Source organism: Bombus impatiens, unplaced genomic scaffold, assembly GCF_000188095.3.
Source record: "Bombus impatiens unplaced genomic scaffold, BIMP_2.2 scf_0349, whole genome shotgun sequence".
In the NCBI taxonomy this organism is placed as follows: domain Eukaryota; kingdom Metazoa; phylum Arthropoda; class Insecta; order Hymenoptera; family Apidae; genus Bombus; species Bombus impatiens.
The window spans coordinates 56,332-68,330 of NT_176768.1; the positions used below are offsets into that span (position 1 = coordinate 56,332).

The 11,999-nt window shown below is 32.6% G+C and overlaps 2 protein-coding genes across 2 annotated transcripts in view; one reads left to right on the forward strand and one right to left on the reverse strand.

Moving 5' to 3' along the window:
* LOC100749884 (RYamide receptor-like) overlaps positions 1-11,999 on the forward strand; it is a 48,032-nt gene that overhangs the window by 34,534 nt on the left and 1,499 nt on the right. The window contains exons 5-6 of the mRNA XM_003489602.4: positions 11,106-11,174; positions 11,721-11,964. Of these exons, the coding sequence (XP_003489650.1) occupies positions 11,106-11,174; positions 11,721-11,964 (313 nt within the window). The remainder of the gene's footprint in view (positions 1-11,105; positions 11,175-11,720; positions 11,965-11,999) is intronic.
* LOC105680786 (pancreatic triacylglycerol lipase) lies at positions 3,569-6,948 on the reverse strand. Its single transcript, XM_012385779.3, has 8 exons — positions 6,861-6,948; positions 6,206-6,293; positions 5,899-5,944; positions 5,569-5,717; positions 5,245-5,487; positions 4,968-5,168; positions 4,124-4,256; positions 3,569-3,772 (listed from the first exon to the last, which is right to left on the reverse strand). Exons 2-8 carry the CDS (start codon positions 6,258-6,260, stop codon positions 3,706-3,708), a joined length of 894 nt encoding a protein of 297 aa, XP_012241202.1. The 5' UTR covers positions 6,261-6,293; positions 6,861-6,948; the 3' UTR covers positions 3,569-3,705.

An 11,999-nucleotide genomic window follows, 5' to 3' on the forward strand; every position in this document is an offset into this window, starting at 1 on the left:
ACGACTCTGACTGATCAACTAACTACTCACCGTTAATTCGTCTTTCTCCCTTAACACATTGACTGCCACGCGTGTTTTCAAAGAAATCTCCGTCAGGCCACGCGTACAGCAATACCAAGCGTTCTCTGCTAGGTGCTCCCATCGATATTTTAGTAATGCGAGTCGCTCAAACGGTGGTCTCAAGAATGATCTTTCGTTCCATTCGAACGCAACATTAAAACTATTAGCTGTTGTTGAATATAAAGAAGAAAAGTGTGGTACAGATTATTCCGACCAAATGGTTTCTTATGCCACCACAATTAGAAAAGGAGTCAAATGGTACGGAAAACTTGGCATTTAATCCTTTCTGGGAATTTCTGTTGTAAACGCTTTGACGGTTTACAAAATTGCAACAAGAAAAAATATAAATATTAGAATATTTAGACAATTATTAATTGCAAAATTATTAGGGTTGTCTGAAAATACAAAAAATCCTTGTCTTCGACGGAGTCAGCGTAATATCGCCGTTCGGAAAAACGATTCCGGAAGAAGCATTAGACGCGCATGCTAACTATGTTATGCAAATAAAAGACGTCGAATGGACCGAACAAAGGCAGAAAAGAATTTGAAGAAAACAACAACTTTTATTGTCCAAATTGTCCCTACCAACCTCAGCTATGTATAGAATGCGTTAAAGCTTTACATTCTAAATAATTTTTTTAATAAACCATTTTCGTATTTTTATTTTATAACAATTCAACAGTTTTATTATTATGGAATATCTTTTCAAATACCTACGACGATCCTTCGCAAGTAGTCAAATAAGCGACACCCGAATATGGGTTAGACGGCCTGACCCATACTTTGCTTAAGAAACTTTGCTGACACCCGAATACGGGTGTTGTATTAAACATCCCCTTGTTTTTTCTCATAGCCTCACCACATACATGTTCCGCAACCGTCCGTGGCCATGGTCACGTAGATCTTTTTTTTGCGTAATTATTCGACTGAAGGATCGATGACACATTGATGGATCTGTCGACACTTTCTCGCAACATTGTTTATGGTTCACCCGATATTTCTTAGGCAATCTGTCCATAATACTACATATTTTTTTCTTTAATATTTAATATTTTTATACAAATCCTTAGTTTATTACCCTTTCTCCCATTTTGTGAATGAATATTTGACGATTGAATCACATCTTCGTTGCGATTCTATTTAAAAAGAAATGTTATAAGAAATGAATAATCTAAAGGAGACTACCTTTCCAAAGCCATATTTTAAATATTATATATTTTTTAATAACATTAACATTCAATATTACACCTACCTACATTGTTATCGTCAACCATTTACTAACATTCAAGTTTGAGATATCAATTCTTACTAATAGAGCACATAGACTCTATTAACCCTTTGCACTTTTCACACGCTCAGGAAGACCACCCGCTCAAAAATAGTAATAGGACAGGCTAGACATCCTGCATACCACAGCCATCGAAACAATAACCAAATAGTAACGGAATAGGTGCTTCTGAAATACATCGGACGACAACCCCTCCAGAGGGACTAAAACCTCAGTATAAAAATCCTCCAAAATAAACGCTCGCCCCAGTCTGTTAAAACATTTTGACCCAATCTCTCGTAACACTTTGAACCGTCACTCTGTTACATTTGCATAATAAATTCTATTGTCATATATAAAGTTCAATTTCTTCACCTTATTCGTGAAACGTTCGAACTACGACGCGGGCAGATCTATCGATTTCGTGATTTCTTGTGTCCCCGATGTGACACACTCGAGGACTTTTTCGGTCAGGCGTAGCAGCTACTCCGGATGATTTAGTGTATATGTGTATATGTTACGACTTTATATAAAAATTAACTTACAAAAACATTATATTATAATAATTTATCTATATTTACATCTTTGAAAATATGGTTTTGTAATATTAATTTCTGTATTTTTTTATGATAATTTACATAGCATTTACAATGCATACATTCTTGAATATAATTCATCTCATTTTTCAATAGCTTAAAATCAAGTTCATCTTCATTTAAGCTAATTTCACTTCCGAAAACCATATTTTCAGGATTTCTAAACTATAATACTTTTGCAACGATCGTCAAATCCGAACTAACGTTGGAGACGTTGTCAGAACCATAGTTTCGAAGGGATATGAGATTAAATATTTTATCTCCATTTTAAAGTCAAACACTTTACACTTCCTAACAAAGAACACAAAGAACTAAGGAATTAATTTACGAACCAATATTGCACTCTCATCAATTGAAGATGTCGAAATCTAACATAAACAGGGACTGTTGCCTCTTGCTCGCCACTGAAGTTGCAGCACGGAACGCCGTGGTGACTGAGAATCGCCTCTCGAGTATAAAGAGTTAAAAGCAGAATATGCGCCGAACGATGTTGCACACTTATCATTGGGATTCTAAACTATTTCTAATACGAACATGTATCGTACGACCATGAAAGAATGACTAAACATAATAAAAATACGGTGTATGTCTAAAGTGACAAATGATTTCCTTTGCAAAGTGCGTATTGTTATCAATGTACCGAAGACACGAACTTCATATCGATTCTTTCATATCAGAGAATTAATCGTTGAACTTAGTATAAATTACAAGTAACTGCGTAACGACAAAACTTGCAAGCTGATAGTTAGCCTATTTAACAAATTTTCAAAAACTATTTTTCGGAAAGAACTTTTCTCTTTATGTTCATAACATATTCCGTCCGAAGGAAAAGATATAACAAGTTTTTTAAATAATTCTATGATGCAAATTTTCGAAGATAAGAGGCTACTTTTAAGGAAATATTACCATTTAGACGAATTTTTTTCAGCAATGGTAACAATGCTTCTCATTTTTCATGCCTATCGTCTTATCAATAGCCGAACATGATTAATTAAGCCTTGAACATGATTAATTCTAGTAGAAGGTTACTTTTAATTCTTTTGCATTCGGTAACCAACTAATCAGTATGTACATTTTCCATCTTCCGCCTAGACTTTGTCCGAACTCTCGATCGAGTCCAACAAGACAGAATCGCTCTGTCTTTCGAACAAAACATATCTCTGAATGTTTCACAAAGAATATAGAATCCCTTTTGAACAACACGCATCTCTGATTGTTCCGGAGAGAGATCAGAATCGCTTTATTTCATACCGAGAAGATCAAATTCGTTGATCACCAACGCTTATATTTTATTCAAGAACCACCTCGAGAAGCGAGCTTTTCGGGTTTCTGCTTCTTTTCTCGAACGGCCGAGCCACGAATATTTCGAAGCTTCGCGACGTAGTTTCTAGTTTTCATTTCATAGTTTCGCACGTTTTGTACGTTTTTCTGTGGATAGACCATCGTCGTTTCGGGGCTATCAGCCTATAATCAGCCTATAATCAGCCTATAATCAGCCTACAATCAGCCAGCCAATATCAATTCGGCGGGTGACAAGCGTAGCGCATCGAGTAAAAGTCACGAACACATGCATATGATAATGTTCATGTTAGGTAGGAGTTAATACGAGACAAATATTATAATGAAAAATTTATTTTCAAATGGATATCATATATATTATATATTTACATATTTCCAAATATATTTTCCAGATTAATTAACTGTTTATTGGTTGCATAACGCACGAATAAAACGTATGACTTTTATTTAAATTAAATCGCCTCATATATGGAAACCTTTGAACTACACTCCTTTCATACCTAGACCGAAGGGACTCTCCGCATTTGTTGTCAAAGAATATACACCCCTCCTAAAAGAAGAAGAATAATTAATTAGAGAATAGAAAAAATAATACAAATGTAAGAAGGAACAGCCAAAGAGACTTGCTTCTCTTCTTCGTGATGAAATGATAATTTAAAAATTTGCACGTTAAAAGTTAACAATCTGATATTTTGAAAATGTGAGGCTTTAAAAAGCATAGAAATTTGAATGTTTGGTTGGATGTTTACACCAAAATAAAAGAAAATTTAAAGGTCTGGAAGTTTGAAGATTTAGGAGTGAAATGTTGGATTAACCTTCATCACTAGCTTAATAGATTAAAAATAATAGAAAAAACAATCAAGTAACGAATTAAAAATAAATTACAGAAAATGATACTAACGTATTATTTGGCGTAATAAAACCCATTGGCACGAGATCGCTGTTACAGTCCCCTTGACATTTACCAATGAAAGCCTTATGATTTTTAACTGATTCTGAATAGAATATGTAGGACCTCTGGTGACTGCAGAAATCTGTAATGCAATGAATGGGAAGAGTTGAACGTTGGTTACGGAAAGAAGAAGAAACCTTTCCTTTTATCTGTATATAAAATATCATTTTCTACTTTCTCTCGGTAAATAAACGTCCGAGAGCATTCTTAATGTAGATATTGTGTATAATCTTCGTGGGTTTCTCGAAAATACCTGCGAATATCTGAACATTTGCTGAGACAGAAATTCCGATAACGATCGTTAATTATTCGAAAGATATTAACGAAACTATTATATCGTATGTTTGGCTATTGTTGTATAACCTACTTTGATGAAAGAATGAACCAGAAATTTTGTATAAAAATTAATATCGAATATTAATCGTTTGATGTTTCGAATGTACAGTATTAAAAAGCACGTAATACAATACATAGTTTTCTGATCATAATGTTTTTTCTTAACTTGTATCACTTTGAATTTAAATTCGTTGAACATAGATCCTTCCAAATGTATTTTTCCTTTAATCTGCAAACAACTTCGAACTGAAATCTTGTTATCTTCGCAAGTCTGATCTCTTTTTAATTCTGATGTGTAAACAATCGATGATCAACGGGTAGAATCTAATAATTAAACTATAGACCACGCTCTTTCGTGTATCTTTGCCTCAGGACGTATGCGAGTATTCGCGTATTATACTTGTCACCAAAATTGTCATTTTTTAAATAAAATATTTCAGAATAAAAAAATCCAAACCTGGTGCCGACAGAGGTATGTTGATTAAGGTGCAACCTGGTTGTGGCCTGTGACCACCGTTCGGATAGAAATCCACGTGACCACTATTCAATGCTATTCCGTAAACGCCCGCGTCAGTGTGGATAATATCTACAAAGTCAGCATCCTCAGAGGTCAATCGATGATTTAAGACGTAGAATAAGGGACCGGCGGGATCCAAGCCTGTAAACAAAATACAAATTTCTTACACTGTCCTATTAATCTCAAAACTTAATCTCCTTAGCTTCCTAAACGACACCTGTTATCCTGGTAAGTCTAAAGTTTATGTTTTCTGGAAGAACTCCTGCTATCTGAGCACCCAGTGAATGTCCAATTACATGTAACGTTTTCGAATTCATACCAGAACTCGCTAAAATATTCAAAGCTCCGCCAACAACTTTTGCGACTGCCTCGATCATTGTCACGCCAATTACGTACGGGAGTCCAGCAATTCGCTGATAATCGACTGCAAGGACATTATCATTCGTGGCCTGTAAATACGCTGCAATAATTTGCAAAGGGAAATTAATTTTCCATAGAAATTTATCTTTTACGGTATCGAAAATTTCAAATCCTAACATACTATTCGTTACAATAATCACATCGTTGCTATTTATACTCTCTGTAAAGCCATGTATGAAGAATACCGTGTTCCTATTTCTTCGTAGATGCTTTCCCATTGTTACCAATTCAGTTCTATTTAATATATTTGCATCAAGATAAGAGCCATCCCTGAAATAAAAAAATCTTTTGAATTGAAAGTCAAGAAAAATAAACAAACGGGCAAAAATACATGAAATTAAGCAGATGAATTACGGTAAATAAAGAAACGCTATTATATTTAAATAATAAATTGTAATTATAAAATACACAAGTCGGAATTAATTGATTTTGCATGCACATGAATGATTACCTTTTGAATAAACGTATGAAAATTGTACTAACATTGTCATCAGCACCTGTGAAAAAACAACAAACAGTCACAAATGTGTATTGCTACTTTTATGAATAACGAATTTATAATTTATTCTACAGCTGTTCTCATTTAAAAAAGAAAATATGAAGATATTCACATATGTACTCTTAATAATAAGATGAGAAATGTTTTCAACGATTGGAGATAATATTCTTAAAGTTAATAATGCAACGAAAAATTCTCTTCTTATTCTGAATATTGCCCCTCCATTTCTGACTTAAATTAAAATCCTTAGAATACTCGCCTGCTATCAAAATGTTGAGTAAAACGAAGAAAATGTAAGAAGAAAGTTTCGTCATCGTGTAGAACGAATCCCCGGATGTTTTTGGCCGCTTATGAAGTTAAAAATTAATTTGAAAAAATTGAAATTATTTTGTTAGTAAGTCATACCATGTACGATCATGAGTTATATTCTATATGATCACTTGTACAAAACATGAAAAAATGAAATCTAACAATTTTTGCTTTTGCTCTTCTTCTTCTTTTGCTTTTGATTTTGCAATCTTGCTCTTATATACTATATAGTTTTATACTATATACTAGATAGTTTGAGTGTTAGCCCCTTAACCTACAACTTCGGGCATAGCCTGTAGTACGATGATCGAGCCAAATATAATATATAATATAATATATAATAGCTTGTTTACGTTTTCGGCCCAAAATTCTCGAACGTAAATCGTAGGTTAAGGGATTAAGAAAACCCTTAATGCAGTGGAAGCGGCTTAAGACAAAATTTAAGGCTATAACAAAATTTATATGATATTAAAATGATGCTAATTTCTTTCGATATCAAATATATCGATTTTATTAATATTTTTTCGTATCTATGATAAAATCAAGAAGATATGTCTATCACACAGAATTATGGTTTGACAGTTTGAATGGTTCCCCTCACTTACCAGAAACGTCGATAATTCCTCCGCTTCAGAAACAAACTATGGCGATTTCAACAATTTTCCTCTCTATATACCTACACGTTATCTAAATTCATTAGTTTTGTTTTCACTGTTGATAGTTGAAAAATGTTGCTCTTAACAATAACCAACGATACTTGCAATTACACCTATAATTAACAACAATTGTAGTTACGCATATAATTAACAAAAATTATAGTTGAGCAAATAATTAAAATTTTAAATGTCAAAAAAAAACAGAAAACAATAAATAAGTTATATACTGTCGTAAGTATTTGACAAAATCGCATGAAAAGAGATTGTATATTTATTGTTAAATTTATAAATAATCTACGAAAATGTATAGTTTTATATTTTTATGAATATGAATAAAAATAGGAAATCAAAACAGAAATTTGTCTTACCTGTACTCTACATTCGATACTTCATATTACTTTTCATTTAAATTAAACAATTTGTATTTTGAAAATTTCTTCATCTTTAAATATCGCATGACTGCGCTAATATCCACAGTCTGCTTATAAATATCAAGCTATCAAATAATGTAAGTTGAAAATTTATGACACGGAATCGCATAAAATGAATAGCATATCAAGCGACGTAAAGCTTATATGGTAGCGTTACAACGTTATAAAATTTCTAATACGAAATCTATCTTTATTATCTATCAAAAATTGCAGAATAAACAAGCGAGTCGTTTTAGTACAACATCTTTGAAAAACCCGTAAATTCGACGCAAAATGAAAATATCCTAGTTGACACACGATTTACAGGTCGACCGTTAAGAGTCGAAGAACGGGGATGAATTTATGGAAATTTTGCTGCGCTATGTTACAGCCTATACATCTCACCAGTAACAGTGTCAAGATGGAGAAATTACTATTCGTATCTTCCTTCGAATACCTAAAATTTGCTTTCCTTTAAAAATCAAATTGAATATGAAATACGCTCAAAAGTTTGGACAACTATGTGGTAAAATGAAAATGTAGGATATCTACTGTTACATAATAAAAGCTTTTAAATTCCGAGCAAAATTAGTCACATCTTTCTAGAACTATTTAAATAAATTAAATTACAGTATTTTCTCCGTCGTGCAATGTAAATTCCTTTTCTGAAGTTAAAATTAAATCAGCTTAGACTTTCCGTTTCTGTTTCTTTTTTCTCATTGTCTTTCTTCGATGGCAGCCGCCTCTTAAGCATCGACTAACATATAGCGAGAATACACTTCGTGTGTTTCAAACATAGAGAGTCGTAATACTTCTTCCTATAAAATTCATGAATCGTGCTTTTCACTGAAGAAACGGTAGCAATGTTCTTTAGAGCCCCGGTAAACTCGGTTTATTGAAATCGTAGCCGATCTCGAGGTATCGTTTGGAAACAAGCGCACGAAGGTCGATATGGAACAATTATTCCTTGAGTAGATTTTTTCCTCAAAAGGAAAAAGAAATTGTTCATCTAAGTTTCCTTCGTGAAATCGAATAACAAAGCGCATTGAAAGAAACCTCATTAGCTTACACGTAACACAGTCCAATTTGTTAAACGCTGCGGCATTTACAATGAAATATTCCAAACATAAATCTTTATCTTGGAATGATGCCATATCTTTCAAGGGTAACATTTATGCAACTAGTTATTATGCTCGTTGTTTCGATTGTCAAATTTGCCTGTGAAATTTGCATCAAAACTATCTAAGCATTACGCCATCGAATTCCATTCATCCGTAGAAGCACACTTTTTTCTAACTTTATCAAGATCTTTACAGAGCATCGTAGAAACTTGGATACCTTTAATAAAATACAGTACTGCAAATTATAAATAACTTACATAATACACATAATGCTTTGTATCATACGCTTAACACGAATATTTCATACGTTTCAGTTATCTTGCTTGAGAAAGTCCTTAAGATCAATAAAATTCATTTCATTTCAAGAAGTTTCAATAAAACAAATACATAGAATCGAAAATACGATTCGCTGACTTGCAATATTAAATTAGATGAAATAAAATACAATTTTACCTGTATTAAGCGAAACAGGAAGGAGATTTTCAATACAACCTAACAGAGGACTGTGATGATAAATCTGTAAAAGCAAACGAGTTGGCAAATCTAAATACACTTACGTCACTAGTCTTCTTACAAGAGTAACCTTTACTCAGATTTTTTTGTAGATCGTCACGTTAGAATATGAAAAGCGACGTGCAGGATTGCGCGAAATATCAGCAATAAACGCGATAACAGAAACGCTCGTATTTATCGAGAAAAGCAAAGACCTTATCTGAAAAGCGGGCAGCGAAGATTGGAATGTCAATGAGATAAACAGAAAAAGAACGAAGATGGAAATGAAGGGCAGGAAAAATCAGAAAAATAGTACATTCCCAGCTTGACAACTGAAACATTTGAGATTTTCAGTATGTATTGTTGCTAAATTCTTTGACAAATTATTATGTTCTTCAACCCTGTTTTGGGTCATTTTTCAATGAATCATATTTTTCTATAGAATTTGTACTAAATACAATCTATAAGATTTCTTCTTGTTTGGGGACAATATAAAATTATCAGTGATAGAATTGATATTAGTTTGAAGTATGTTTACAATACGATTAACACTTACGTTTTTATTCATACGAAATACAGTAGCCAACAACGAATATTCAAATAACGATATTACCACTTAATAACCAAGGATGTTCGAAAAATGATGATGCTTTTATAATGGAAAGATTATGTACTTAGTTATATACGTAATTTAACTCGTGTCTAAACAGTAACTTATTATGTAACAGGACAAAAATATTGAATAAATATTATATTTGAATCAGGAAGTAAAAACCCGTTATTCGTGTCAGTTTACCTTATACGCTTATTTTCGTATTTATAAAGCTAAATGTACCGAAAAAAGAAATACCTATGGACATACTTATAGTGGTATATGTAGATATGAAAATGAAAAAAAAACGAAAAAAAAAGAGGCAAAAGTAAAAATATAGAACGGATTTTTCGAAAATCCAGAAACCATAATATACACCAGCCAAATTCATAAATATTTGTTATAAAAACACAACGACCAAAATTGAGTAAGAGTGCAAGATACATACTTATCAGCGAGATGAAGAAAATGCCTGCTTCTTAAGAATTTTATCTATAGAAATGAACAAGAGAAAAGAACATAATATCTCGTTTCATAATTCCGTTTCTAGGTGGAAAAATAGTGACAGCGATTTTGAACGTCTGTAACGTAGGAAAGAATCACATTATTGGAATTCGCTGGAAAATAGAAACTATATATATATATGTATATATATATATCAGCTGACATTGAGTTTTATATGATACATACATATACTCGATGATACTAAAAAAAAGAACAACATAAAGTTCTCAGATTTTACGACTATACATACGAAAAAAAACATTTTTCATAACTTCGCGATTTGCAATATAGATGTACTAGAATAATAAAACTTTCTATAAAATAATTTGATTTCCTGTCAAATGATAAATCTATAAATATTTTACTGATATAAAATTCTCTTCAGTTCTTGTCTTTTCCTTTCTCTTTTATTATTTCTTATTTCATTAAGTTTCTTAATCATCTATAAGGCTGGGAAATGAAGGTCCATTTTCAATTTCCAAAATAACTGGGCTGTAAAAGAAATCAAAATAAATTGAATCGTAATTCACAGTTGCGACCATGATAGAGAAAACGATGTTGTTTATAATAATGTATAACGCCATTTGTATTTACTGGCTACAGCACATAAATAAAATAAACCAGCACTGGACAGACCATGAAAATTAACGATACTTCTAACCTAAGAAAAAATAATTGTCGCGTGTGATTTACGAGTGTGTCCTGATTAAATTCTGGCTAGCTACGTGTTTCTCTCATAATTTAACTAATATATCCACTGCCTATTAACACAAAAAATATCATAAAATTCACAAAAAAGACTACTGTGTAAAAAGTGCGTTAACACTTCTATCTCTGTAAACCTTCTATTTTAATCGTTCCCTAAGTTCCTATCGTTTAATGAAATTTTTAAACGATATGTTTACCATAGATCTTTATAAAAAATATTTTTCTTAAATGAACGTCTATCGAAAAAAATAATAAATTTTATATTACTCAAGTACTATTTCGTTTCATACTCTTCGTTTGAGCAGAAACTTTTCTATTTTCTGTTATAAGAAAATAATCATAATTGTATATTTTACATTTGTTTTAGATGATTAAAATGATGGTAACGGTCGTAATAGTGTTCACTATTTGTTGGCTTCCACTCAATATATTAAACGTAAGTGACAAAGAACCAATAAACCTTAATAACTGAACCGGTAAATTTTTTTCTACAGCAGTATATACTGGAACTGCGTTTATATGAATTCCATTTATATGAAGTAGTACACGATTAACTGAACTTTTTAGCTCAGCTCTTATTATTATTTAAACTACTACCGAGCGTCGATCCACTTATATGAACGTCTAGCAGTAAGATGTAAATAGTAGAGGCACGCGTTACGTGACATACTCTCACGCTCCGCAGTGGCTACATATTTGCAACATTATTACATACTTAAGAGAAAATGTTCCAAGGATTCCTCTTATATGAACGTGAACCCCTCTTAATTGAACGAAAAATCATAGGTAGCGGAGAGAAATATGTGGATTCCTGTTATATGAACGACTTGGTTATATGAACCAACTTATCCCCCGACAGGTTCATATAAACGGAGTTTCTACTGTAGTAACGTGATATACACTATAGATTCATACTTAAGCGAGATAATTAAATTCTATTAAGAAAATATATTTAAGTAAAACGGTATTATCAAATTTTTAGCTACTAATGGATAATAACGAGACTCTGGAAAGTTGGGCTGGACTTCCGTTCGTATGGATGGTTCTCCATTGGCTAGCCATGTCACACTCCTGTTACAATCCAGTAATTTATTGCTGGATGAACGCGAGATTTCGAACTGGTTTCGTAACTGCGATCGGACATTTACCTGGTGCACATCGAATGCTTCGTAGAGAGAGACAACGTGATAACTATAATGCCAGTACGATGGGCATTCCCTTAACAGGTGCATATCGTAATATCAAACTTTACAAAAGGTCG

What these genes read in the sequence shown, in the direction of transcription:
- LOC105680786 (XM_012385779.3), bottom strand. Translation starts at nt 6,260, where the DNA reads ATGACGAAACTTTCTTCTTACATTTTCTTCGTTTTACTCAACATTTTG. An exon ending in ACTCAACATTTTGATAGCAG is followed by an intron (nt 5,945 to 6,205) that starts GCGAGTATTCTA and finishes GTTTTTTCACAG; the next exon opens with GTGCTGATGACAATGTTAGT. An exon ending in TTCATACGTTTATTCAAAAG is followed by an intron (nt 5,718 to 5,898) that starts GTAATCATTCAT and finishes TTTTTATTTCAG; the next exon opens with GGATGGCTCTTATCTTGATG.